The sequence below is a fragment of the Mus pahari genome, chromosome 1 (genome assembly GCF_900095145.1).
Source record: "Mus pahari chromosome 1, PAHARI_EIJ_v1.1, whole genome shotgun sequence".
Taxonomy (NCBI): Eukaryota; Metazoa; Chordata; class Mammalia; order Rodentia; family Muridae; genus Mus; species Mus pahari.
Window position 1 is genome coordinate 3648273 of NC_034590.1, and position 27571 is coordinate 3675843.

The window sequence follows — 27571 nt, forward strand, 5'->3', positions numbered from 1 at the left end:
TCCTTCCATCCTCATTCCCTCCTCCACTCCCTCCACCCTTCCCTCCTCCCAACAATAGAATGTAGCCCAAGTTGGCCTGGACTTCCTGATCCTCCTACCTCTACCTCCCAAGAACCCAGATTACAGGCCACACCTGGCTCTAAACCTCAGTCTCTTTATCTGCCCAGTGGGGATGCACCTCATAAGGTGGCTGAGGATGGATTCAGGATATGGCATCCAGGGACCTGGTTATTTCACGATTCCTGACCCACTGGCCCCCTTAGCACACTATCTGCCCAGCCTCCTCTCATTTCCCTGTTTTTCTGGTCAGGTTTCTGCCAGCTCTACCTGAATGAGAAGGACTACCCACCTGGCTATGCCTTTGATGTGGAGGCCATGAACTTTCCGAGTAGTGGCCTCTGCTTTGCGGGACTTGTATCCATGATTGACCCTCCCCGGGCCACCGTTCCTGATGCCGTGCTCAAATGCCGCACGGCAGGCATCCGGGTATGAGGACAGCAGATGACAGAAAACCACCTGTAACTATCACGGAGTGAACTACACTGGTTCACAATACAGAATTTCTGGGGAGCAGGGGCACAGTGTAGCTAGGGAGTTGCTGTTTTCCTGCCCGAGCTTTCGTTCTGTCTCTCCTGGCTTCAGTCTCAAGCAGTGCTTCAGTCTGAGCACGCACAAATGACAATGTGCCAGTTTCATTTAAAACTCCCACCTGCCCTGCCCCATTGGGTCCCATCTTCATCCCCAGACCAGCTTTGGTGGCAGGAACTCCAACCAGCAGCATGGGGCAGGCCACTAAGCTGTCTACCTGCTTTTTACCCGTCTCTAGGACACTGTATCTTTAGCAACTCAGGCATATTCTTGCCTCAGGACCTTTGCACTGACTCTCCCTTCTTGCCAGTTCTTCCTACAAGTTTCCACATGGCCAGCTCTTTCAGGTCTCGGCTCATATGTCACCTCTTCAGTGAGGTTTTCTTGTGCACAATTAAGCCACTGCTTCCCTCCCTCAGCTTATTTCCCTCCTCTTAATGTGCTATGCAGTTAGTTCACTTGCTTATCTTGTATACGTTTATCTTTCCACACTGGAACATCAACTGTGTAAAGTCTGGGACAGTTGCCTCTTTTGTCCTAGGCATAGCCGATGGTCATGCTTGCCAAATAATGATTATGTCGACAGCTACCAGGGAGAATGGGGACATTGCTCTGATCTGAGCGGGTGAAGGGTGTGCTGGCCTTTGCACAGGTGATCATGGTGACCGGTGACCACCCCATCACGGCCAAGGCCATCGCAGCCAGCGTGGGTATCATCTCGGAGGGCAGTGAGACCGTGGAAGACATCGCTGCCCGCCTCCGGATGCCCGTGGACCAGGTTAATAGGAAGTAAGCACCCATCAGCCCTCCCCACGGTTCCCCCGGCAACCCACACTGGCTGAGACCCCAGCAAGACCCCCCTCCTCCTCCTGTAGGGATGCCCGGGCCTGCGTGATCAATGGTATGCAGCTGAAGGACATGGACCCGTCTGAGCTGGTGGAGGCACTGCGCACCCACCCTGAGATGGTGTTCGCTCGAACCAGTCCTCAGCAGAAGCTGGTGATCGTGGAGAGCTGTCAGCGGCTGGTGAGGCCCTGCTGAGGAGGGCAGCAGATGGCCAGGCTGGCCCTGGGGGGGGCTGTCTTTCTAACCATGGATTTGTCTGACCTACTGCCCGCAGGGCGCCATTGTGGCTGTAACAGGGGACGGTGTGAATGACTCCCCAGCCCTGAAGAAAGCAGACATTGGTGTAGCCATGGGCATTGCTGGCTCGGATGCTGCTAAAAATGCTGCTGACATGATCTTGCTGGATGACAACTTTGCATCCATTGTGACGGGCGTGGAGCAGGGTCTGTGCCCTGCTAGGGAGGGGACAGGCCATGGGGGTTTAGGGGAAAGCAGGCTGGGAGGAGGCTGAGGTCCCTGTTTTGCCCCCACAGGCCGACTGATCTTTGACAATCTGAAGAAATCCATTGCGTATACACTGACCAAGAACATTCCAGAACTGACACCCTACCTCATCTATATCACTGTCAGTGTGCCCCTACCCCTTGGCTGTATCACCATTCTCTTCATAGAACTCTGCACAGATATCGTGAGTCTCCAGTCTGATGCCTGGGTCCCCACCCCATTGTGCCCTCCACACTCATGGAGGGACACAAAGGACCAAGATCTCTATAATTGTTTTTAGATCGATAGGCATCCAGAAATAGATGCAGAGGTAGACAGGAAGAGAACCATGGACTCAGAAAACTCATGGACACTCAGACAAAACAGTTATCAATTAGGTGCATGCCTGTAATCTTAGCACATGAGAGACGGGGATAGGAGGATCTCAAGTTTGAATCCAGCCTGGGCTACATAGTGAGACTTGCTCAAACAAAGAAACAAACAAGCCAAGAATGAATAGAGATGTTTGCAGACATGGGTATCTAGTTACAAATGGGTAACAGACAGATATCCCACAGCAGACACAGACAGCAGACCCCCTTGAGATGCAGCCCCAAAGGCAGCAGACATGGGCCCCTTCTTAACATGTGTTCAACTATTCACACAGTGCTGATTTAGCTGGGCCCACAATAACTCAGCTAATTTATTTAATGTCCCCATCACTGCCCTCAGGACAGGTCTTCTTGGGATTCTCCCATCTTGCTGGTCATCAGACCGAGGCACAGGCAAGCTAATTAGTGGTCCCAGCTGGGATCTGAGCTCAGGCAACCTGTTCCCTAGGGCTGGTGCACCTGATCAGTCCAGTCTGCTGCCACCACCCAGCAGTGTCTGTCCCTTCACTCATTGCAGACAGGAGTGGGGAGGGGACAGAGCACACTTGAGAATGCACACACACACACACACACACACACACACACACACACACGGTGCAGGAAGAGAGAGAGTGAGAGTATGAATCAAGAGACCTGATCAAAGAAATAGAGTAGGGCTGGTGTCACGGCACGTGCCTGTGAGTCTAGCACTTGGGAAGCAGAGGCAGGAGGACCATTGAGTTAGAGGTTCTCCTGGGCTTCACAGTGAGTTCAGAGTCAAAGCCCTCAGAAAGAAAGGTGGGTGAGGGGCAAGGGAGAGAGAAGGAAATGAAAGGCATAACAGCAGGAAAGAGAGACACCCCCCCCCCAGACTGGAATACCACAAGCACCAGAGGACAAAATACAGAGAAAGAGGAAGAGTGATAAAGGGGAGAGGGAGAAGTGGGAGCCAGCCAAAGGGCCAAAGCTTGTGGGGTTAAAGCAGACATTTGCTCAGTGTGGTGGCACACACCAGTAATCCTAGCCCTAAGGACACTTGGAAGAAGGCAGGAAGATTGGGAGTTCAAGGCCAGCCTAAGCTACATGAGACCTTGTCTTAAACAAAACAACACAAATGAAAGGCAGACATTTGTAGGGAGATGGACACTAGGACACATGTGACCCAGACATGCAGCCTACACACAGGGGTCAAGTGGCCCAGGTTGTTGGGCCGGTATGGGTGTGTGGCCACTGCAGGGCCTCCCTCCTGTGTTTACCTAGAGGTAGGGGTGTGTGGGGCAGGGGCTGGCTTCAGAGTGAAGGCGTCAGTGGCCCAGGTTACCCTCAGTCCTGCTTCCTTCTACTCCCGGCTAGTTTCCATCTGTGTCCCTGGCGTACGAGAAGGCCGAGAGCGACATCATGCACCTGCGCCCACGGAACCCTAAGCGTGACCGGTTGGTCAATGAACCTCTGGCTGCTTATTCCTATTTCCAGATTGGTAAGCCCTGTGAACCAAGACTGGGTCCTCTCCTGCTGTGGGCCTCCTGGCTGGGGCTCTGGGGCTTGGCGGCGCCATGTCCCATGGCGGCCTCTCTGGTCTGAGTGTAAAACTCTGACCGTGCTGTTTTGGTCTTCTGGGATTCTCTCTGTTCTTGTCTGCATGCACTTTGTGTCTTTCTCGTATTTGTTCTGTGTCTCTGTGCTCTGTGTGTGCTTGGTTTTGTGTCTCTGTCCCTACACTCCTGTGCCTCATCTTCCCCAGGCGCCATTCAGTCATTTGCTGGCTTTGCGGACTACTTCACGGCCATGGCGCAGGAGGGCTGGTTCCCTCTCTTATGTGTAGGGCTGAGGCCACAATGGGAGGACCACCATCTACAAGATCTTCAAGACAGCTACGGCCAGGAATGGGTGAGCTCCCACTTCCTCCTACCCAGCGACAAGCACCATTGTTGACAGTCCACCCTGCCTCGGTGGTTGCTGGGAGACTTTTTCTCATCACTCTTGGCTTCATCTGCTTCTGAGGCTCCCAGATAGAGGCGACTCTCTTGCTATCCTGACAGACCACCTCACCTCAGATTCAAGTGGCCCTCTTCTGTCAATTTCCTAGTAATGCCATTCACACAGAGTGACACCGCTTCACTGATGGCTTAAAGGGCAGTGTGGCCAGCTGTGCTTAGTTTGTGTTGAAGAGTAACAGACTACAGAGCAAGAAATTCCCCAAAGCCACTGTCACAGTTCGGAATGCAGAGCCTGGAGCATATGAGTCCTACAAGCTATATGGCCTGCCCCTGCCTTTCTTCCCAACCTGTTCCAAATTCACATCATCTAAAAATTCATTTGAAATGCAAATTCTCAGGCCCCACCTCAGGCCTGTGGTCAGAAACTCTGGGAGTGGGGCCTCCTGGGGAGTCTGATGTTTTACTGGATGGATGAGAGATGTTACAATGGCTACTTGGAGCCTAGGTGACCCCTACAGATATTAAGATGAGTTGTAGATCTCTGTGAGTTCCAGGCCATCCTGTCCTTTATATGGTTGAGTTCTAGGCAAGTCAGGACTACATAGTTACACATGTGTACATGACATGTGCACTCTCTCTCTCTCTCATACACACACACACACACACACACACACACACACACACACACACACACGTGCAAGTGTTGCTGAAGGAACAGCATACATAGCAGTTGCCCCCATGTGGGACACGCATCCTCTATTGCCCGTGTCCCTTTCTCTGCTACTCCTTAGTCCCCATCAATTTTCTCTGAAGATCCTCCAATTCCCCTTCCCAGGCTCCTAATGGTCTTCAGGAAATTCTTTCCTGAGAAAACCCCATGGTCAGTGTGATGGTTTGTATATTCACCCTGACTAATACAGTCTTCAGGCACAGCTACCTAAGCCCCTCTAGATGCTGGGGTCCTGCGGCCCAGACTGTGATTCGAGAGGGAGTGTGCAATGAGGTTCAGGGACCTCAGTGTGCAATGGGTGGCAGGGGCTCGCTCTTCACCTAGGCTCAGGCTGCCTCTGTCCCCTCCTGGCTTGCAGACGTTTGGTCAGCGCCTGTACCAGCAGTACACCTGTTACACCGTGTTCTTCATCAGCATCGAGATGTGCCAGATTGCCGATGTCCTCATCCGAAAGACACGGCGCCTCTCTGTTTTCCAGCAGGGATTCTTCAGGTGTCCCCAGCTGGCCCAACTCTGCCCCCTAGTCCCCAGTTCCAGATTCTACCAGCTCCCCAACAGCAAATGCCAGCACATGTTGTGAGCTGGTTACAAACCATGGAAATATGGCCTTTGCTGGACATCAGGGCCGTTCCATATCTTAACCCCGGGGCTGAGGCTAAGGCCCAGCTCCTGCTCCTAGGGACGGCCATTCCAGAGTCATGGGTCTGGCACCTTTCCCCTACTGTGACATCAGACCTCCCCAAGTTCCTCTTGTGGTGGGTTTGTCTGTCCCCAGCCTGTCTGAGCCTCCCTCCCCACAGGAACAGGATCCTGGTGATCGCCATCGTGTTCCAGGTCTGCATTGGCTGCTTCCTGTGCTACTGCCCCGGGATGCCTAACATCTTCAACTTTATGCCCATCCGGTGAGGAGCGGTGAGGCAGCAGCAGAGATGGGGATGCAGCGCGCTGCCCTGGGGACAGCCTTGACCCTGCCTTCCCTTCTCCTACCCTTTAGGTTCCAGTGGTGGCTGGTCCCCATGCCCTTCGGCCTTCTCATCTTTGTCTATGATGAGATCCGGAAACTCGGAGTTCGTTGTTGCCCGGGGAGTGAGTGTGCAGGCTGGGGGTCTGGGTGTGGGGACTGGTCCTTTAGAGCAGCTTTCTGACCTCTGACCCTTCACATGACTTCAAGCCTTTGGCCCTGTAAGTCACAGCTTGTGACCTAGTCCTTGCCTGTGCATCCCAGCATGCGGTTTTGTCTCTCTTCTCTCCTCCAGGCTGGTGGGACCAGGAACTCTACTATTAGAGGGATAATCATCTCTCCATCCACTATCAGCTGGGACTCATGGGTGTCCATCAGAACATCTATGTAACCGATTCCCAGCCTTATGGAATTGTACCCACGTCTGCAGCCCGTGACTCCATTGGAGGGACTCTATCCTTTACCCTTCTCACCCCATAGTTCCACACCCTCTGGGAGCAGTTGCACCCCAGGAAAGTACTCTGAGATGGGAGGGGCTAAACTAAGCGGTTGGCAGTTCCTGTGGAGGTGTGTCCATCTCAAGGACTCCATCTGGACAAGAAGGTTGTCTGGGGGATCTGTTACAAACCCCTCACGCCCTGCTGGGCAGTAATAAAGCCAGGTCATGTTGCCTGCACAGTCTGAAGTGTTTACCAGTACCCTTGACCTCCCACAAACCTACCACACAGGGACTGACGTTCAGGGCTACGGTGTCTGCAGGGCCTCTTGAAAGCTGGAGCATGGATGGGTCCAGACTTCCATACCAAGCAGCGGGTTGCCACAGTCCACAGAGTTCTCACTGATTCTATGTGCTGGTGCCTGTGCCCTTGTGTACTTATAAATTATGGAGGTTCCCCCACAAAGCCCTGGCTCCTGAGGAGCCAACTCCTCTAGTTGCTGGCAATGCCCTTCCCTCTGGCTACTCCCTTTCCTGGTAATGCCTCTCTCCCCTTCTGTCTGGAGCTTCTCAGGCTGGGCCTGGGATTTGCCTTGCCGTTGTCTACCCCCAACCCTAACCCTTCAAGCCCTGAGGGCTTCGGTTTCATGACCATATAATGCCCACATCTGTCTCCAGTCTCCTGCTGGACTAACATGCCCCTCACTGGCCTTCCCGTCACTCGACCTGCTCCCATTTGCTGTCCAGTCTTACGGACGGCAGGGTAGATCTCCCTAGGAGAGGCAGAGGCTCTTGGGAGCTGCCAAACCCCAAATGAATGGTGTCCTGGACGCTTGCCCCCTTACTGACCTGTCATCTCCCACTCACCTCCTACCGACCAACAAAACCAACCGCCTCAGTACTTGGCTTCAGGCTACCTTCCCATCCCAGCTGAGGGACTATCCCACTGAAGCCTTCTAGTTCCTGTCCTTCCGCACCACCATGGGCAGCTTCCAAAACCCCGAACCAACTCTGTAGAAGCCCCATTGTCCAGATCAATGTATTGACTATCAGCTTTAGCTGCTGCCACTGGACGACGTCTCAAGCCCTGTTAAACTGGAATCTGATGCCTGCCAGGAGCCAGGCCCTTACACCAGCCTGCGCACTTCTTTTACTCTGCTTGTCCCACTAACTGGTCTGTTAGATCTCAGCTGATACGTCCCCCGCTGAGCCACCAAACGTAGAGGCTGAGTAAAATAGTTTTGGTGTCTCAGTAAACCCTATCCTACCCAGACCTCTAACCACAGCCTAGGCTTCTCCATCAGCACCCTGGTTAGGTCCATGAGGGACAGACAGGCCTTGAGATGGAGGTCCCAACAGTGCTTCACAGTGTGCACCCTGTCTACCTCCTGTCCACACCACAGCCTAGGCTTCTCCATCAGCACCCTGGTTAGGTCCATGAAGGGACAGACAGGCCTTGAGATGGAGGTCCCAATAGTGCTTCACAGTGTGCACCCTGTCTACCTCCTGTCCACACCACAGCCTAGGCTTCTCCATCAGCACCCTGGTTAGGTCCATGAAGGGACAGACAGGCCTTGAGATGGAGGTCCCAATAGTGCTTCACAGTGTGCACCCTGTCTATCTCCTGTCCACACAAAGTCAAGGCTGTTGAGGATACGTGGCACAGAGGAAGGGTGGGGAAGGGGGACGGTCCATCCGATAGAAATTGTGCCTTCCGTAAACAGACTATCACAGTGAGCCTAAGAGGAGCTGTCCTTTCCTATGTCTAAGGCTAAACATCTTAAAGAGCCCAGTGAAAGAGGGATGTGGCAACTGTCCTCCTCTCCAGTGGGGAGGGGAGTATGACGACACTGGGACCAAGGCTGAGAAGCGCCCTAAGACAGCAGACTTTCCATCAAGGTCTTGGTCCTGACGCATCCTTCTCAGGGAGCCTAGCCTAGTGGAACAAGGAGGGCACAACCACAGTGGTGGGGTAAGCGTCCAGGACAGTATCTAAGTTGGTAGGCTCAACTACAGCTGTTTGACTGTAGCTGACCTAGAATCTCCCATCTCCCAACCCCCACATACACACAGAGCGACTTAGGCCAGGATTTACCCTGAAGGCTGCAAGACTAGTTGAAGCATGGAGAAGCTCAGAACCCAAGGAACTCTTCCGAGTGGCCCTGTGGCTTGAACGATGGTAGGAATTTGACTATGGAAACTGTTCCAAGGAGCAACTCCAAGTCATCAAGGGCCAGCGGCACAGCCTACTGTCACCTTTACGAGGAAGGTCCACAGAGAGCTGCAAGTGAAAGGCAGTGATCTACTTAGACAGGCTTTATATGAAGCCCCCTAGCTGTCACATGGTGGATGGACCAGAGTGGAGAAATGGGGGGTTGCAAAGCTGGAAGTAACCAGTTTTGGGAAGACTCACCAAAGAAGAGGACGCAAACCAAGCTCTAAGTTGAGGAAGAAGAATTCCCCTCTACCCCAAAGCCCCGTCCTGAACTCTAGCGTGTCCACCCCTTAGCTTGTTCAATGATTACCACGCCCCAGGTTCTCATGGGGAAAGCAGGAAGACTGGCCAACATTCCAGCTTTTTTACCTGGTTCTGAAGCCAGACGGGCTCTGTGGGACCTAGGTCTGAGGATTCGGTTTCTGAGAGAGAGATGGACATAACAAAAACCTTTTCAAACACTGTTTACTTCACTAAAATCTGGAGAGATCCAATGAAAAGGTTCACCAACACCTGAGATGCCAAGCTAGGAGTGTACATTGACAACAGCAACATACAGGGCCAAGGTGCTGAGGGCCAGCAGTCCTGTTACTACTGCTCGGGTGAGCAGTGCTGTCCAACTACCCAAGGAGCAGAGGTGGACGAAGGTCCTGTGGGAAAACATCACAATGAGGAAAAGGAGAGAGAAAACACACCCCCATTTGAACCCAGCCTCACACCCCACCCAGCTCACTCCATGACAAAGGCCTTGTAGACACTAAGGACCATCAGGAGGAGGACAGCAGGCCGGAAGGTGTGGTACAGGTCATAGCGTGTTATCATCCAGACCTGAGCTGATGCGACGATGTAGTGGACCTGCAGGGAGGCAGGAAGGGAGTGGGACATTGGAGCCAAGTTTTTGGGAGAAGTATGGCTAACAACATAAAGGTAGGCTAGGGCTAGACTGCATACCAGACTGATGTTGGAGTCAATGCTCATCTGGATATATTTCCAGTCAAACTCAATGCCTCGGGCTCCCACCCAGAGGGGGATGCATCTGAGGAAGGCACAAGGAGGCAGTCTCTAGTACCCAAACTCCCCCACCCCCAGCACCCAGCCTCTGATCACCTCCCCTCAGCACCCCTGTGGGACCCAGCTGTCCATTCCCGAAGTCTGGACTCCAGTTTGCTCCACACACCGGGACATAATGAGTTCAGCAGTGGCCCAGCCCAGGGCAGCAACCATAATCTTGTACTCCCCCTTGCCTGCATTCCGGGACATGACAAGGTTTAGGCCTATCAGGTCTGCCACATCCACACTGGCCTTCATGAATTCCTGTGGGTCAGGTAGAGGCTCCAGTAAACACGGGGACCAGGTGAACCGACTCCTGCACTCCCCCTTGCCCCTCCCTTGCTCAACTTACCCCAATGAAGTCATAGATGCCACCTTCCCAGGTGGGGAAGAAAGTGGCCAAGAACAACATCTGAGATCAGAAAGTAGAAAGGCCACCGGAAGGTGAGGGAGATTAAAAACAGAAACAAACAAACACACACATTACGTGGATACTGTGGAAAGTGTTTAAGTAGAGGGCAAGGCGCTGGGTCCTAGGGGTCATTCTAGGTGTAAGTGGAAAGATCACATGATCTGGGGAGATAGAGGGCAAGTGGCCTGGTTTCTAGAAGTCTAGACGTTCTCGGGGGAATCTGATGTCTAGAAATGCCGAAGTGAATGCACGCGTAGCATAGGCAGCAGCACCCTGCGACACCCTGTGGGTGAAATATCGCACTAAGAGGTTTTCTCATTTTACAACAGAGCTAAGAAAAAGTTGCATCAGGGCCTTTCTGGCCTTGTATCCCTTCTAAGGTATTCGGACATAGTCCCTAAGCGTTGTCTCGAGGGTGGTCCTATGGAAGGTGACAGCTGCAGAGTCAGGCCCCTGAGATCTGGAATGCCTGGAGGCCAGACACGTGGAGTCCGGGAGTCCCTCACCTTGCATAGCTGCACAAAGAGGTAGGTGACCCCGGCCTGGACGCATTTCCAGAAGGCGTTGTACTCAGACCTGAAGAAGCCGGCGGTGAGGGATCGGCCCGGGTCCCGCACCCTCTCCACCCCGCGCCCGCCCTGCACTCACAGGCCGCTGCATTTGTACGTGATGAAATAGGGAAAGTAGGCGAGGGCGAAGCAGTTGCCGAAGTGGAACAGGGTCATGACGCCAGCCGCCCGGTCCCACCAACGCGGGACTCGCCAGGCGCAGCGTCTCCTCTAATCGGCCTCGCCGGCACCGGGGCCTGGCGCCCACCTGCTTGCCCTGGCCCGCGCGCGGCCTTATGGGAACTGTAGTCCGGCCTGGTACGTCGCGTGAGGTGACGTCAGAGCGCCGGGTCGCGGGGACTTCCAGAGCCTGACACCGCTGAAGAAGACCTGGTGTTCGGACAGCGCTTTCCCTTTCCCACTCGGCTCGGAGCCAAGCGCCACCTCTCCTCGCTCATCCGAGAACTTTGAACCCCGCCCTGAACGCAAGGTGATCGGCGCAGAGACAAGAGGGCAAAGCAGTTGTGCGCATTCTCGATTTTATTTCATTGTTGACCCGGCCGCGGCGCGAGAGCCGCGCGCCCTCCTTTGAGGGGAAGCCGAAGGCAGGAACTCGAGGTGCGCAGGGGAGCAAGGAGGGGCCTTTTGTGTTACTTCTCTTGGCTAAACATGTAGCGGAGGAGGTCGACCACTCGGTTACTGTAGCCGTATTCGTTGTCGTACCTGGGGAGGTGAGGAAGGAGGCGTCAGTGTGTGTTTGTGTGTGTGTGTGTGTGTGTTGTGTACGCACGCGCGCGCTCGCCCTCTTGTCAGCCTCCCCCACTCTCTATCTATCCTCTGCCATCTTTCCCCTTTACCAGGCAACAAGCTTCACGAAGTTGTCATTGAGGGCAATTCCAGCCTTAGCATCAAAGATGGAAGAATGGGGATTGCCGTTAAAGTCCGTGGAGACCACCTGCGTGACAGTTTCAAAGATCAATGTAGCCGAGCATTTCTCCAGGAACCCAGACTCTCAGACCACATTGTTAGTCACTCATCTAGCATACTGGACAGAGACCTTTTGTGTTGGTGACAGAATGTGATCAAGGCAGGTGGAACCTCTGTCTCAGGGACACAGCGGGGAGCTCGGTGGATAAAAGTGCTTGTCACTTAAGTGTAAGCATCTGTGTTTGGATCCCCAGAATCCATATAGAGGTGGGCGGGTGATAGACACCTTTAGGCCAAGATGACTAGCTAGTTTAGATAGTTGTCAAGCTACAGTTACATCTTTTCTCGGTAAAGAGTCGAGTGCAATGGAGGAAGACATCAATATCTGGTGTACCTGTACATGTGCCCCGTGCGTCTGCATGTATCCACAGGGGGGAAGAGGATACAGATCGCAATACCCTAGTGCAGTAAACATGACATGACAATGACTGGCACAAGGCTGGGCCTTAGGAGCAGAGGGAAGGAGCCCTTAAGCACACAGGGGAGGGGGTTGCCATTGGGGCTGGTTTGATCTGACCCATTCAAATGACATTTTGGCATTTGAGAGTGGACCTGTAGAAGTCAATGCCAGGGAACTTCAAGGTGGAGGTGACTTTTTTTTTTGATACAGGGTTGCTACATAGCTCTGGAACTCCCTCGCATTCACAGAGGTCCACTGCCTCTATCACCCGAGTCCTGGGATTAAAGCCTGTGCCTCCACACCTAGCAGATGGTACTTTTTAGATAGTCTGTTCAGGAAAGGTGTCTGACCTGGCCTTGGCCCGAGTGTGAGTTCAAAAAATGAGAACTGCTGTCTTTTGTTCAGGAGTGTATTAAGAACCTTCTGGGGCTGGAGAGATGGTTCAGTGATTGAGAGCACTGAGTGCTCTTGCAGAGGTCCTGAGTTCACAACCATCTGTAATGGAGTCTGATGACCTCTTCTGGTGTGTTTGAACAGAGCAATGGTGAATACATAAAATTATTTTTTTTTATTTTTAAAGAACCTAGCTCTTAGATTGCTGTTTTCTTGGACAGTATGTGCTATGGGTTACACAAGTGACTTCCGTCACCGTGGTGAGGAAAAGCAGCATAGTTAGATCAAAGAAGCCTCTGGCCAAGACATTGAGGCAGGAAGACCCACCTTCCCAGGCTTGCAGGTTTTGTGTTTCTGTGTTTTGAGACAGGGTCTCATTATGTAGTCCTGGCTGGCCTGGAACTCAGAGACCTGCCTCCTTGGGTGTAAAACACATGGACAGCTGGTCTGCAGGTCTTATATTGGCCCATGCAGAATAGCTTACTAGTGAGGGGGACTCCCCAAGTCCCTCCCCAGAGCATCCCCCAAGGTTTCCTCAGTCCCTACCTGGTCCTCTGTGTAAGCAAGAATGCCAGCCAAAGGTCCCTTGGCTGCGGCTTTCACAGCCTCCGTGATAGCTGAGTAGGAAGCAGGCTGGGCCAGGCGGCAGGTCAGGTCCACAACTGACACATTTGGGGTTGGCACCCGAAATGCCATTCCTGTTAGCTTCCTGGAGAATTCCAGAGTAAGGGTGGGAGTCAGAGCCAAAGGTCTTCTGCTCCCATTTTCCCCATGCCTTGGGGCCAGTGAGGTTTTCCTAGGGTATGTCTCCACTTTGGTTCCTGGTTTGTATCTACATACCCTTTGAGCTCTGGGATGACTTTGCCTACAGCCTTGGCAGCCCCAGTGGACGATGGGATGATGTTTTGGTGAGCACCTCGGCCACCTCGCCAGTCCTTCTTTGATGGCCCATCCACTGTCTTCTGAGTGGCCGTGTAGGAATGGACTGTGGTCTTGGGGAACAAGAGGACCAAGATGAAGCCTCCTTGCTCCTAACCTCTCATTCCTCTTCTAGGACTTGAGAAGGTGTCTGAAGTATATGGAGGCTACCAGGGCAACCACCACAGGTACAACTTTGTCAAAGTACTCCAAAGGGTGTCTCTACTATGGGCTTCCTTCCTTCCCAAGCTGCTCTCCCTGCTTGCTCCATGCCTTGCACAAGGCCTGGGAAGAAGGGGTTGGTTCCCTGCCATCCTTCCTGCCCAGACTCACCATTAGCCCTTCCACGATCCCGAAGTGTTCGTGAATAACCTTGGCAAGGGGAGCCAGGCAGTTGGTGGTACAGGATGCATTGCTGAAATGGCCATAGCATGCCAGATGAGTGGCAGAGTCACCCCTTCTCCACTACTCTTACTTTACCAGGTCTAGCTCTGTGAGATGTGAGGATGGGGGTGGGAGGGCTCCCTAGGGATGCCATAAGAAGAAGCCATTGGGGGTGCCACTGGGAAATACTGCCTAGGCATATCCTCAGATACTGAACATGCCTAGTAGTTTTAGGGTGAAGTTAACATGTTGACTCAAGACTTAGGAACTGATGAGCAGGAACAAGTTGATGTGAAAGACATCAAAGGATTGAGGTGGGGAGAGTGCTACATCCTGGCATGCCTGCTGCTGCCACCCACACGCTGGAGGATGGCCGTCATCCTGGGTACCTGACAATGGTCATAGAGCCAGGGTTATAGTCCTTCTCGTTCACTCCCATGACAAACATGGGCGCATCGGGGGAGGGTGCAGTGACCACCACACGCCTGGCACCAGATGAAATATGTGCCTAGTGATAGAGCACAAGGTTAGGGTCTCCAAGCACCACTGCCTCCTCTCCCCAGACAGCTCTGGGCACTCTTCCTTACTTACCGAAGCTGCCTCTATGGTCAGATAGACGCCTGTACACTCCACCACGTAGGGATTCCCTAAAGAGCTCCAGGGGATTTCTTTAGGGTCTTTGCTGTGGAGTGATGGGAAGGCGATGTCAGTTTCCCTTGCTTGGATCTCAGGCTAGCCAGAGGTCTTGGTACTTGATCTGCTAATATCTGATCCCTAACTCCATATACCTACCTGATCCAGGTTGGTGCCGTCCTGCAAGCCACACTCCCTTTCTTGTGTGCTATACCCTGCTGTGTCTAAACAGACTTTCACACCTTCAACGGAGGTGAGGCTCTTACCTCCATCCGGAACTATCCCCACAAATGTCTGACTGGAACCAGAACCATTTACAGCACATGTTCAGAGTATGGGCTCCCAAGATGGTGAGGCCGCCAATGCTGCTCTTTGGCCCCCAGCTCTGACCATCTCATGTGAGCCCTTTTAGCCTCTTATCACCACTGAACTCTTGTTGGGAAGTCCCCAAAGACAGACACATCAGGGGAGGCTTACAGTTGAAGTGCCTGTGAACATCAGGGACTGATCATTGACAGTAGAAAAGCCAGAGAAAGGCTTTCTGTTCCTGTATCAGCCTATGTTTTCATTTGATTTTTGTTTGTTGGTTGGTGATAAGTGTCTGCTGTTTGACCCAGACTGGTCTGCAATTTCCAGTCTTCCTGCCTCAGCCTTCTGAGCACAGGGATTACACAAGCACCATCATGACCAGCTTTGCCGTGATGCACTGACAAATGTTTGTGCTGAGACTCACAGATACCTGTCCTTGTTGTTTTCTACCTGCGTCCAGCAAGCAGTCTCTGTGACTGCCGTCTGGGCTTACCCTCATGTCACTGGAAGATTTGTTCTTAGGATTGCTTGGCTCTACTTCTGGATAGTTCCATACCATAGGTATGCCACCTGTAAATGCTGGGAATTGAACTTGGGGGTCCTCTGAAAGCCATTAGTGATCTTAACTGATAAGCTGTCTTCAACTCCAATAAGTGAGTATTTAATTTCTGTGGTACTGAGGACTGATGCCAGGGCCTCACCTGCAGTGGAAGGTGTTCTACTAGTCTCAGGGTCTTTCTTTTAGTCATTCTACACATGTGCCCTGCGCTGCCTTCTATCTGAGGTTTTTTGTCTGTAGAAAACAACCACTGGAACACCAGCATACTTAATACTGTGTTCATGTTTCAAAGCCAGTGTCAGGCAGTAGTGAAGGCAGTGTGTGAACCTAGGCCTGGGTTCTGTCCTCGATTAGGAATAGTGTGGGAATGAATGAGTGCATAGGCTTTCCCTCCCTTCTAGCCACAAGACCATCTTCTCCCTCTGCTCTGTCAGCCCACAGCGGTCATCTGGCCCAAGTAGCTTTTTTTTTTTCTCTTTGAGACAGGGTTTCTCTGTATAGCCCTGGCTGTCCTGGAACTCACTTTGTAGACCAGGCTGGCCTCCGCCTGCCTCTGCCTCCCGAGTCCTGGGGTTAAAGGTGTGCGCCACCATGCCGTTTTGTTTCTATGTAGCTGCAGGCTGACCTAGTACTTGAGGTAATCCTCCTGTGGCCTCCCAAGTGCAAGAGTTACACATGTACAACCCACACCTAGTATGTTACTGCCAAATACAGATTCTAAGTCTGTTAACAAACAGTGGGGCTTACCATCAACAGAACTTCCTAGTGAGGAAGTCAGCCTTGTTGGGATATAACAGGTGCAGCCCAGCGCCCCCAGAGGTGATAACCAGGTATGGCAGATGAGACAGAGTGCAGGGTAGGATGCTTATCACACTCGGGACCCTGAGAGCTGGGGCAGGAGCATTGGGAGGGGGGAGGTAGAAGAGTGGCTCAGTGGAGAATCAAAAGGCCTCAGAGGCTACTGGGTAGGAACTGGCTCAGTTGCCATAGAGAGGTGGCTAGTGACTCAGAGGAAGCAGGCCATGTGGCACAGTGAACCCACATGCCACAGAGAACACATGCGGATGTGTGTTAAATACAAAACATATAAGAACCATGGCAGGGGCGGTGGTGGCTCACACCTTTAATCCCAGCACTTGGGAGGCAGAGGCAGGCGGATTTCTGAGTTCGAGGCCAGCCTGGTCTACAAAGTGAGTTCCAGGACAGCCAGGGCTACACAGAGAAACCCTGTCTCGAAAAAAAAAATGTTTTAGAGGCCAGAGACCTTTCTGAGACCCTCTCTCTGAACAGTACCTAGAGGCATGCAAGTATGGTAGAGCCACGGTGTCACATTCTGTCCTTACCACTGGTACGTGTTGATCTCAAGGTTGTCCACAACTAGTTGTCCATTCTTGTGTTGCACGTTTCCTTTGTATCTACCATGTGTGGAGTCGTATTTGAACATGTATGCCTGCAGTAGACAGAGTGGGGTCCTGCATAGTGAGCATACCTAGACAAATTCCCACTGTGGGCAAGGGTTTTAGGAGGTTCTGCATTGCAGCCAGGAGACTTCTAGATAGCTCTTGGAAGCCTCTCCCCAACACAAGTGCCACTCTTGCTGGTCTTTCTGTCTGTCCGCCCGTCCGTCCCTCCCTCCCTCCATCTGCTCACCATGTATTCTGGATCAATGAATGGGTCATTCACTGCTACCACCCTAATGCCCTTCTCCATGCAGACTCGAAGCACCAGACGACCAATGCGTCCAAATCTGACCAGGAACACAAAGAAAAGGGAATGGGTGTGAGAGCCAGAGTGACAGGGATGTCATGGTATCAGTGCCCTACCAAAGTTCATGTTGATCTTTGAACCATTGAGGGCTTTTAAAAGGTGAACAGTTGGAGCTGGTAAGACAGCTCAGTAGGTAAAGGCACTTGCTGCGAAGCCTGGCATCCTCAGTTTTATCCTGCTTTAGCCTCCCTTGCTGCTAGTTTGACAGGCACACGACCATGCCTTCCTATTAATGTCCCTCATTCTCACTCCTATAGCTGGGTGTTCCCAGGGAAGGGCCACATGTCTCATGTGAAAACCACCTCCCTCTCTCAGGTAAACAAGATCTATATTCCTTTCCATGGTGCTTCAGGTCTTAAAGGACTCCCTCTCCCCCTTCCCTTACCCCTAATTTGTTCTTACAGCTGTGAAGATTTCCTGGCTGTCTTTGAATGCACTAAGCATGTCTCTTCCAAGTCAGAGTCCTTGCTTGTCCCACTACCCCTGTAGAGAGACAGCTGGCTGTCTTGTCAGCCTGTCTTTCTGGCCTCTTTCCAGAGGCCTTCTGTAGCCCAGCCTGCACTTGAACTACTTCCAGTTCTCTATCTGATCGTTGTCTCTTAGAAGGGAGTTCTCTGAGGACTGGCCTGCCCAATGAGAAGGAAGGAAGATGTCCCCAGCCCATAGTGATCCAAGGAGGCCACAATGTCAGCCTTTGGGGCTGGCTGGCTCCAGCATCACCTGGGGTCTGACATACTCACCCATTGATACCCACTGTCAGCTCTCTAGCTGGCTTTTGGAGTGGTGGGGGAGAGGGAGGGGGAGGAGGAGGGGGAGGAGGAGGGAGAGGGGAAGGGGGATCCTCTTCAAGCTTGTCTGGCTTTATCTGGGGTGGTGGAGGAGGAGGTGGTGGAGGTGGAGGTGGAGGTGGCGGTGGCGGTGGCGGTGGCGCTGGCGGCGGCTGTTCTTCAACCTTGGGTGGTGGATCCTCAACCTTGGGTGGAGGTGGAGGTGGAGGTGGAGCTGGTCTGATCACTGTAGAGAGCAGAGAGTTCAGAAGGGAGGTGGTGAGCTGGGTCCCTCACATAAGACTTGGGTATGGTGAGACACCTTGGTGGGTAAAGCTGCTTGTCCCAGAGGCGTGTGACCTGAGTGTAAATCCTGGACACCACATGGTAGAAACAAAACCACCTTCCATAAATTGTCCTGTAACCTTCACCTTCACACGCACATGAAGTGTGAAAAAGCAGTCTTTACCATACAGAACCCATTGGGCTTTGAGCCCCTAGTGGCCAACTATGGGTTGGTTCTCTTCCAAACCCACTGAGCCAGAGAACAAGCAGGAGGCTTGAAGTTAATGTATGTGAACTTCCTTTTCAGCGCACGCGCGTGCGTGCATGTGTGTGTGTGTGTGTGTGTGTGTGTGTGTGTGTGTGTGGTTGTGTGTTTAGCAGTAACATGAGGGGCTATTTTTTGAGCTAGTTTCTTATACTGTGAAATACAGATAAAACATTCCACACACGTTGTGACGTCAGTCCCTCCTTGACTCTTACCCACTTCCTTTCCTTACCTTCAGCACCCGAAACAGCCTCTGGCTGGGTTTGCCCAGCAGCTGGCATCAGGTTATCCAGAGACTGAGGCCCTGGGAGAATCCCAGCTCCACCATTTCTTCCTTGGTTGGGAGCCTGGGAAGTGGTTTGGCCTCTCTTGACCTTTGCTGGCCTCCATAGAATGGGGACAGTGAACACCCAGGCCTCACCTGGTGGCTGTGAGGCTCAGTGACCACATGCCTCCCTTGCCTGTGAAGGGAGCAGCCTCACCCTGGAGGGCTGCAAGCACCCTTGCTCCCTACAGCCCAGGGAGGACCAAGCCTACCAGCCCCTTGTCCCTGGCCACCAGGGACATCAGTGACATGTGGGGAGCACACCCACCTACATCTGTCACAAATGCTTCTGGTTTCCCCTCCCTCTCCAGCCTCCCTGCCTCCTCCTGGCCTCTGCTTCCCCCCTCTCCACTGATAGAACCCAAAGGTCAGGCAGTTCTGAGGGCAGAGCTCCCAACCCCAACCCCATCCCAAGCAGAAGCTCTGGGGTGAGGAAGGATGTGCTGTGGGAGTGGGGAAGGGAAGGATCCCAGAGGATAGAGGCCTGAAGGGCCCACTCTGGCCTGTGGCTGCAGGAGCACCTAGTAGAGAGCATTCTGGTGGGGGAGGGTCTCAGGACTCTTGAGCAGCCTGGGTGAGGGTGTAGAAACTCCCAGACCACATTTTCTTCCTCTTTCCAGGGCCACCCCCAATGACTCTCCTTACCAGGGCATGGGCATGGGCATGGACATGGGCATCGGTCCCGCCGTAGCTGGACAACAGTTACATTGGTAAGGACCACATCACGTCTCGACATGGTCTAAGATCTCATGGCCTGGCTGCCTTGGCTCCCTCCGTGGTGTTACTGAGGTGTGAAGCTCCCAAGGTCCCAGTGGTTGGTTCCTGAGCTGCTGCTGATGTCACATTGATCAATGACATCACAGAGGGAGTGGTGTGCAGGGAGGAGTCCTAGCCTCCCCTCCCCAGCTCGAGAGTCCTTAGAGAGTCCTACATAGGATTTCAAGGCCACCCTTGCATCTAGAGTGGACCCCACTAGGTTCACACAGAAGCTCATGGATGCCATCTCTCTTCCTCCCTCCCCTAGTCCACCTGCTCCGTGCTGTTCCTGAATCTCTGAGGAGTTTCCCTTGCTCTCCCCTGTGTGTGGAAATGCTGAGAAAGCCTCTCCCAGGTCTCCCCTTGACGACTTGGGATCCTCTCAGATGCTGTCTGTAACTGAAGTGGTCCTCATCACGGCAGAAGGGGAGGCAGAAATATGGTCTATAAAAGCCTGCGATGGGGGAGGAGACTCAGCAGCTGTAGCTGCCTGCATCAGAACTGCACAAGCTCATGCCGATCAGCCTTCCAGCATGGAGGGTAGAGGCTTACACGCACCCACCTCTACCTGGGGAGTTATGGATAGCTGGTGACTTCTGGAGGAGGGAGAATCCCTTTTCTTTAAGGGTGTCAACTGTGGATGGCCCCAGGCTCCTTATGCTCAACCCAAATTGAGTCCGTGGAGTATCAAAACGAAACAAGGCAAACTCCCAAGAAGTTGGCAGGGAGGAGAGGGTGTTGTCTAAGTATGGAGTCTCTTATGCTTTCAATAAACATAGGATATATTTAAAAGCCAGGTGTGATGGCTCGGGTCTCTAAGGCCAGACGTTCATGGGGTCAGCTAGGCAGGAGTACACGCGCTGCAGAAACAAGAGAGCCTGTCTCACTTTGTAGAAGAGGAGACAGGGTGACTCATGAGTGGCCCAGACCTATATGCTGACCTGACTGGAGTTTGCAGGCACACACACAAACACTAATAAAGTTAAAAATTGAAGAAACTGATTCCATAAATAAAAATAGCACAGAATATGTGGTAAAATGAATTAAAATTTTTTGTGTAGAGAATATTTCAACAGTGATGTTATTGCCTTTTATGTAAGAAAGTAATTTTTTTGAACGTTTATTCTAAAACTTTAAGGGACTAGAAACACAGCTCAATGGTAGAGGGCTTGTCCAGCAGGCAGGAGACCTCTAAATTTAATCTTCAACACCCTCAAAAATCGCAAATATTTTTAGAATGTATCCAGTGTCTTAATGCTGCTTGGCTCCTGAGATCTACCCTCTCAGTGACAGCCTTAGGTAGCTGAATGCCTGTGGTTGAAGGAAAAATTTGTGAACTGGTGCAGGCTCCAGTTAACTCACCTGCAAAACCCCCTTGCTGTGCAAAGCTGGCAACCCAAGTTCAGGTCCCTGCACCTTACAGACAGCAGCAGCTCCTGACCGGTCATTATGGCCTATGTATGTGTGCTGATACACACTTGCGCCCCCAAGCACTAAGAATCCAAAAATTAAATCCTCAGAGTGAGGGACAGGAGAGCCACTCAGTAGTTAAGAGCACTTGTTGCTCTCGCAGAGGACCCTAATTTAGATCCTAGCACTCATGTAGAAGTTTACAACATTGTGTAACTCCAGTTCCAGAGGATCTGATAGCCTCTTCTGGCCTCTGCAGGCACCAATACGCACAGGTTCACATGCAGGCAAGCACTAAGACATAAGAAATTTAAAACCAACCAGACTGGAGAGATTGTCAGATGGTTAAGAATATGCTCATGTAGAGACGCGCGCGCACACGCGCGCGCACACACACACACACATACACAGAAACACCTAGAGATAAATACACACATACAGAGAGATGCATGTGTACTGAGAGTTACACATACATACATACATGCACACAGATACATATGCACATACATATATAGATACACACACAGAAATCTGTAGAGCACCTGTCTAAAATGACCTAGGTTCCAGGTCCAGTTTCAACACTTTTCCCTGACCCTACAGTCATAGAAACTATATTTACATTATGCTATAGTGTATTAAATATGTGAGAGGTTTAGTGCTTAAAATCCCAAGAACATGGATTTTTTTGATTTTATTTTCTTGGCAGAGGCATGCGTTGGAGACTGAATCCAGGTTCTCACATGTGCTGACCTTGTGTTCTGCCTTAGAGCCACACCCCCAGCCTACACACACCTTAACTTAAATACATGATACGCCAGGCACATGCCTTTAGTGCCAGCACCCAGGAGGCAGGTCTCTGTGAGACTGAGGCCAGCCTGTTCAACACAATGAGTTCATGGCCAGCAGGGATTTGTAATTAGCTACTATCTAAAATAAAACAAAAAACCAAGGAACTAGCGGTGGTGATAAGGTGCATGCCTAAAATCTCAGCTCCAGGAAAGCTGGAAGCAGGAGTGTGACTCTGAGGTTTTGGTCAGCCTAGACCACGTGATTGGATTATATAGAACAACCGAACAACCTGTGCACTTATGCAATATCCAGGAGCCCAGGGAAGAGATGAATATGAACAGCCTCCTTTCTGCTTCACCTTTTCTTTTCTTTTTTCTTTCAATCCTGGAGTTTGAACCCAGAGCCTTAGGCATACTAAGCACTTTTCTGCAATTGGACCACATCCCCAGCCTCTCAGGATTTTAAAATATTATTGGTTGATGGATTGATTGGTTGTGTATGTGTATGTGCGGGTGTTTATGTAAGGGAATATATATTGTGTATATAGATATTGTGCCTGGGTTTGTGTATGTGGTAATAGGAGAACTTGCAGGAGTCTGTTCTCTCCTTCCACCCTATGGTGTGTGTGTGTGTGTGTGTGTGTGTGTGTGTGTGTGTGTGGTGTTTGTAGGTCAAGACAGCTTGCAGGAGTCTCTCCTTCCACCATGTGGGTCGCAGGGACAAAATGCAAATCCTCAACTGGATGCCAGGTGCTTCTATCAGCTGAGACATGTGTCAGGACATGTGTCTCCTCCCTGGTGGAGGAGAGAGAAAACCACTCTCCTCAATTGTCCTCTGCCTCCACGTTGTGCTGAGACACACTGACAGCCACATAAATGCCTGTAAACCTTTGGAAGCCAAGGAGGTAGAGGGATGTATTCATCTAGAGTTCCAAGTGGGGAATCTGCCCTCACGCAGAAGCCATGCAGAGCACAGCAAGGCCTTCCCTCCCTGCACCCACCACACACCCACTTTACACAGGGCAGTGAGGCTGGTGGGCACAGGGCAAGTCCCTGCTGGTCACCATGTGTTGTTGTGTCTTCCAAGGAGGGTGCTTACAAGCCCACTTACTTATGGAAAGAGAACACCAGAATCAGTTGGGGGTTGCCCTCCCAGAAGCCTTGGCTTCAGCACCCGAAACAGCCTCTGGCTGGGTTTGCCCAGCAGCTGGCATCAGGTTATCCAGAGACTGAGGCCCTGGGAGAATCCCAGCTCCACCATTTCTTCCTTGGTTGGGAGCCTGGGAAGTGGTTTGGCCTCTCTTGACCTTTGCTGGCCTCCATAGAATGGGGACAGTGAACACCCAGGCCTCACCTGGTGGCTGTGAGGCTCAGTGACCACATGCCTCCCTTGCCTGTGAAGGGAGCAGCCTCACCCTGGAGGGCTGCAAGCACCCTTGCTCCCTACAGCCCAGGGAGGACCAAGCCTACCAGCCCCTTGTCCCTGGCCACCAGGGACATCAGTGACATGTGGGGAGCACACCCACCTACATCTGTCACAAATGCTTCTGGTTTCCCCTCCCTCTCCAGCCTCCCTGCCTCCTCCTGGCCTCTGCTTCCCCCCTCTCCACTGATAGAACCCAAAGGTCAGGCAGTTCTGAGGGCAGAGCTCCCAACCCCAACCCCATCCCAAGCAGAAGCTCTGGGGTGAGGAAGGATGTGCTGTGGGAGTGGGGAAGGGAAGGATCCCAGAGGATAGAGGCCTGAAGGGCCCACTCTGGCCTGTGGCTGCAGGAGCACCTAGTAGAGAGCATTCTGGTGGGGGAGGGTCTCAGGACTCTTGAGCAGCCTGGGTGAGGGTGTAGAAACTCCCAGACCACATTTTCTTCCTCTTTCCAGGGCCACCCCCAATGACTCTCCTTACCAGGGCATGGGCATGGGCATGGACATGGGCATCGGTCCCGCCGTAGCTGGACAACAGTTACATTGGTAAGGACCACATCACGTCTCGACATGGTCTAAGATCTCATGGCCTGGCTGCCTTGGCTCCCTCCGTGGTGTTACTGAGGTGTGAAGCTCCCAAGGTCCCAGTGGTTGGTTCCTGAGCTGCTGCTGATGTCACATTGATCAATGACATCACAGAGGGAGTGGTGTGCAGGGAGGAGTCCTAGCCTCCCCTCCCCAGCTCGAGAGTCCTTAGAGAGTCCTACATAGGATTTCAAGGCCACCCTTGCATCTAGAGTGGACCCCACTAGGTTCACACAGAAGCTCATGGATGCCATCTCTCTTCCTCCCTCCCCTAGTCCACCTGCTCCGTGCTGTTCCTGGATCTCTGAGGAGTTTCCCTTGCTCTCCCCTGTGTGTGGAAATGCCGAGTAATCCCCTTGCAGATCTCCTCTTGGCTTCCTGGTTTTCCAGATTTAACAGTGGCTCTTCTTACCAAGGTGGAGGAGAGGAAGGAGATATTGTAAGATCCACAGGTCTGGTAGGACAACAACAAAAAAGTTTCTCCAGAACATGATAGGACAGCTGTACTGTAGACCTCACCGCAGGCCTGGTTCTCAGCCAAGATCAAGGCCGGCAACATTCTCATGGGTGGGGGAGGGGCTCAGGAGCTGTAGACAGTTGATAGCTCTGGGGAATCAGGAGTTGGTTCTAGGCTAGGATTGTAAAGCAAACACTACTCTGTGACCCCACTCCTATGAATCTTATAGCAGTACAAACCTGTGTGGGCTTAAAAATAAACAAATACAGAAGTACACTGGGCTGCAGAGAAGGCTCAGCCATGAAGAGCTCTTGCTGTGCTCACAAGTGACTTGGGTTTCAGTTCCCAGTACCCACACTGTGGTTTTCAACCATCTATAACTACAAATCAAGGGAATCTACTGCCCCCTTCTTGCCTTGTTATGTACTGCAGCCATGTGTTGCACACTGGTACAGACAAAACTACTCACATGTAAGATAAAAACTTTAAAATTTTTTCATGAAATTGGTAGAGGTTGGAAGGTAGAGGGGATCTGGGAGGGATGGGAGGTCAGGCAGGGTTTGATGGATGTGAACAAAATATGCATATTGGGAATTCTCAAAAATAACAAAATAAAATTGAAAACCATAAAAGTAATATATAAATATAAATAATAAAAACAATAAAAATAAAAATAGAATTAGTACACTCACATGGGTGTGTACATGTGTGCACACACACGCACACACGTTTCCCGGCCTGCGGGACAAGTTATTTTGTGGGGTCGAGGGGGACCGAGCCTAAAAGTAAGAAATGGGAGGAAAAGAGGAGGGAAGCCCTGCAAAGGTTTCAAGGCTTCGTGTATTGCCAGCTTGAATGTTTGGTTATAAACACTGTGAGGGGGAATGGAGAGGGGTTGAGAAACAATCACAAGAAACAGAGTGAAGGACGAATGGGGGGATGCTGACTGCAGACTTGAAACTCCTTGTGATTTTCTCAGAGTCTGGGTGTCACTGCTCTGGAACACCAGGCAGCTAATCTCAGAGTCCCCGGATCCTCCCAGGTGTCAGCTTAGGACAGACAGTAGCCTTGGGAGGAGGGAGATAGAGCAGTCTTGGCAGGGAGGGTGTCAAACAGCCCTGGGAAGGAGGGGGTAACTTGGCTCTCAACAAAGAACTATATGGCTCTCAGATGCAGGCTGTAAAAGGCCTAGTTTTTCTCAGCCTGGTCTCCAACTTCTCCCCCTTTTTAACTTTATTAAAAATTGATGGATGGCTATGAAAGAGGGTCGGTGAAGCACCTTGTCTTAGGCCATGAGGCTTGCATCCGTGTTCAGCACCCAGTAACTAGGCTTTTCCAGGTCCTAGGTGGGCAAGGGCCCTGTCTTAGGCTATGCAGGGGTGCATCCTGCAATATTCCTGTCATTGGAGCTCCTTGCATCCAAAAGGTGTGTGCACCTGACTCACGGCACCTCAATATTCCCATCCTAGGTCACTTCACAGCTTATGGCACTCACCCACTATTAGGAGCCAGGGAGTCACCCTCCTCGTAATGACGTCTCCACAGCCTACGGAACCAAGAGGGCTCCATGTCTGTAGCAAGGGTGGAGAACTGAAGGCCGCCAGCTGCTCTCTCAGCATCGGTGGGAGAGAAGTCTTTGGTGGAGTCTCGAGTGTCCACCCGATGGTAGTGAACTGCAACTGGCTTTAAGGCAGCATCAATCTGAGATGTAATGAAACTGGTTAATCTTTTAAAAGCTCTGGGGCCAAATGACAAAAGCAGCGGAATGCCCAAGAAAGGACCCAGAATGGTGGGAAGCAAAGTGGAAAGCCAAGGAGAGGTAGAAAACCAATTTTGATACCAGGATTCTTGCATCTCCCTATTATGCATTCTTTCCTCCAGGCTAGTTCTAACCTTGTCTTTACTATCCTGAACTAGACCAGTCTTACCAGTGTAAAAGCAACATTCCTCTTTGAGGGCAGCACAGAGCCCTCCTTCCTTCAGGAATATTAAATCTAGGCCTCTTCTGTTCTGTCACACTACCTCAGACAGAGAGAATAAGGAATCTTTTAAAATTTTCAGGTCTCTTTGTATCTCTTGGATGTCGCTGTCCACTGCGTGGTTAAGCTGGGCGAGCTGCGCAAACTGTCATTGGGAGGAGATTAGGGAGGCAATTCCTGTTCTTGCACCTGCAGCACTCACACCAAGGATCACTGCTAAGGTTACTGCAGTAATTGACTCTCTCTTAGAGCGGGGCAGGTTGGTGCCTTTATCCCAGAACTGGAGTAAATCTTCTGCAGAATGTATCGTCAGCTTTGGAAAAGTTGAATTAGGACATAGTAATCTGTTAGCTAAAATTGTCTGGGTGATCACATAAGTAGTAAGCCCAGTAGAGCATGCCAAATAAGTACTATTAGGTGCTCCAAAATATTGAAAAGTGGCCTTTACAATAATAGTCTGATTGCAAACCTCTAGTAAGGCCTGTGGAGGGAGCATGGAGGGCCCCAAAAGGCACAAGCCCACACCTGAAACCTGGCTCAGTGTGAGTCCTGTGCTAGCCTCAGGATGCCAGCCAAGCTTATGGACATTATTGGCTGCAATAACTAATCCAAATACTGCCACTCCTTCATAGAAAGGAGGTTGAGGGGGAAAACACACCCAACATTCCTCATATTGGGTAGTATTGGCTGCATGTATGGCAGCAACTGAAGCATTTACTATGTCTAAAAGCAGTTCTGCTGAAGTGAGAGGTCCAGCAGGCAAAGTAGGCTGAAAGAGAGCAACAGGGGCAGGAATGCCACTCCAAGGAGGAACAGCTTTTCCCAGTGGGGGAATTGAGGCCATTTTTGCCATCATCTCGGCCCCCTTTACCTTTGACTGTGATAAGGTCCCATGATGATGAGGGATGCCAGTTTATATCTCCTAATAAGCATTGGAAATCATTAAGAGTCTGTAATGAATCTCTCCTTAAATGAACCTTTTGTGAGAGAATCCTGTTGGGAAACAATTTAAAGCCCAAAAACAAATGAGTTGGGTGAATCTGAATTTTCTTGGGAGAGACTTGGAATCCCTGGCTCTGGAGGGCATTAATAAGTTTTAGACTAACACAATATAGCTGATTTTTTATCAGGCCCAGAAACAAGGATGTCATTCATGTAATGAATAATATAATAATCAGGGTAGGACCTCCTGAAGGGATCAACAACCTGAGCCACATACTTTTGGCAAAGCATGGGACTATTGGCCATGCCTTGAGGGAGAACTCTCCACTGAAAGCAAGGAGAGGGCCCTACACAATTAACTACGGGAAGGCTAAATGTGAAGCGTTTGCAATCTTCAGGTTGGAGGGGAATAGAAAAGAAGCAGTCTTTCAAGTCAATGACTAATTGGGCATATCCCTTGGGAATAGCCATTGGAGAGGGAATACCAGGTTGTAGGGCCCCCATGGGAACCATGGTCTTAACTGCTCTGAGATCTTGTAGTAATGGCCATTTGCCATTCCGTTTTTGAATAACAAATATTGGGGTGTTCCAAGGCGAGGTAGAGGGTTCTATATGTCCTGCTGCCAACTGTTCCTGCACTAACTCTATGGCTGCAGACAATTT

The 27571-nt window shown here is 51.5% G+C and overlaps 3 protein-coding genes and 1 long non-coding RNA gene across 6 annotated transcripts in view; 2 read left to right on the top strand and 2 right to left on the bottom strand.

The window, feature by feature from the left end:
* Window positions 1–6600, top strand: part of Atp4a (ATPase H+/K+ transporting subunit alpha) — a 13035-nt gene extending 6435 nt beyond the window's left edge. Inside the window, exons 12-22 of one of the 2 annotated variants that reach the window (XM_021191137.1) lie at window positions 311–486; window positions 1241–1377; window positions 1464–1614; window positions 1709–1877; window positions 1968–2122; window positions 3642–3765; window positions 4030–4175; window positions 5314–5447; window positions 5756–5857; window positions 5950–6041; window positions 6212–6600. In XM_021191137.1, the coding sequence (XP_021046796.1) occupies window positions 311–486; window positions 1241–1377; window positions 1464–1614; window positions 1709–1877; window positions 1968–2122; window positions 3642–3765; window positions 4030–4175; window positions 5314–5447; window positions 5756–5857; window positions 5950–6041; window positions 6212–6240 (1415 nt within the window). In that variant the 3' untranslated portion in view covers window positions 6241–6600. The remainder of the gene's footprint in view (window positions 1–310; window positions 487–1240; window positions 1378–1463; window positions 1615–1708; window positions 1878–1967; window positions 2123–3641; window positions 3766–4029; window positions 4176–5313; window positions 5448–5755; window positions 5858–5949; window positions 6042–6211) is intronic. The other variant, XM_021191146.1, reaches the window with a different exon arrangement.
* Window positions 6601–9014: 2414 nt separating this feature from the next.
* Window positions 9015–10870, bottom strand: Tmem147 (transmembrane protein 147). Its single transcript, XM_021206347.2, has 7 exons — window positions 10678–10870; window positions 10536–10605; window positions 9970–10029; window positions 9745–9881; window positions 9519–9603; window positions 9301–9422; window positions 9015–9217 (listed from the first exon to the last, which is right to left on the bottom strand). Exons 1-7 carry the CDS (start codon window positions 10752–10754, stop codon window positions 9094–9096), a joined length of 675 nt encoding a protein of 224 aa, XP_021062006.1. The 5' UTR covers window positions 10755–10870; the 3' UTR covers window positions 9015–9093.
* Window positions 10871–10945: 75 nt separating this feature from the next.
* On the top strand, window positions 10946–21048 carry LOC115065569. Of its 2 annotated transcripts, XR_003845342.1 has the most exons (4): window positions 10946–11195; window positions 13412–13463; window positions 19190–19279; window positions 19594–21048. It is a non-coding gene; the product is annotated as an uncharacterized LOC115065569 (long non-coding RNA). The 2 variants fall into 2 exon arrangements; XR_003845339.1 differs by lacking the exon at window positions 13412–13463.
* On the bottom strand, window positions 11228–23517 carry Gapdhs (glyceraldehyde-3-phosphate dehydrogenase, spermatogenic). The gene is made up of 12 exons (XM_021213390.2): window positions 23447–23517; window positions 19215–19246; window positions 17668–17941; window positions 16811–16907; window positions 16504–16610; window positions 14251–14341; window positions 14049–14167; window positions 13609–13690; window positions 13198–13349; window positions 12904–13066; window positions 11435–11532; window positions 11228–11300 (listed from the first exon to the last, which is right to left on the bottom strand). Exons 1-12 carry the CDS (start codon window positions 23515–23517, stop codon window positions 11228–11230), a joined length of 1359 nt encoding a protein of 452 aa, XP_021069049.1.
* Between the last annotated feature and the right edge of the window lie 4054 nt (window positions 23518–27571).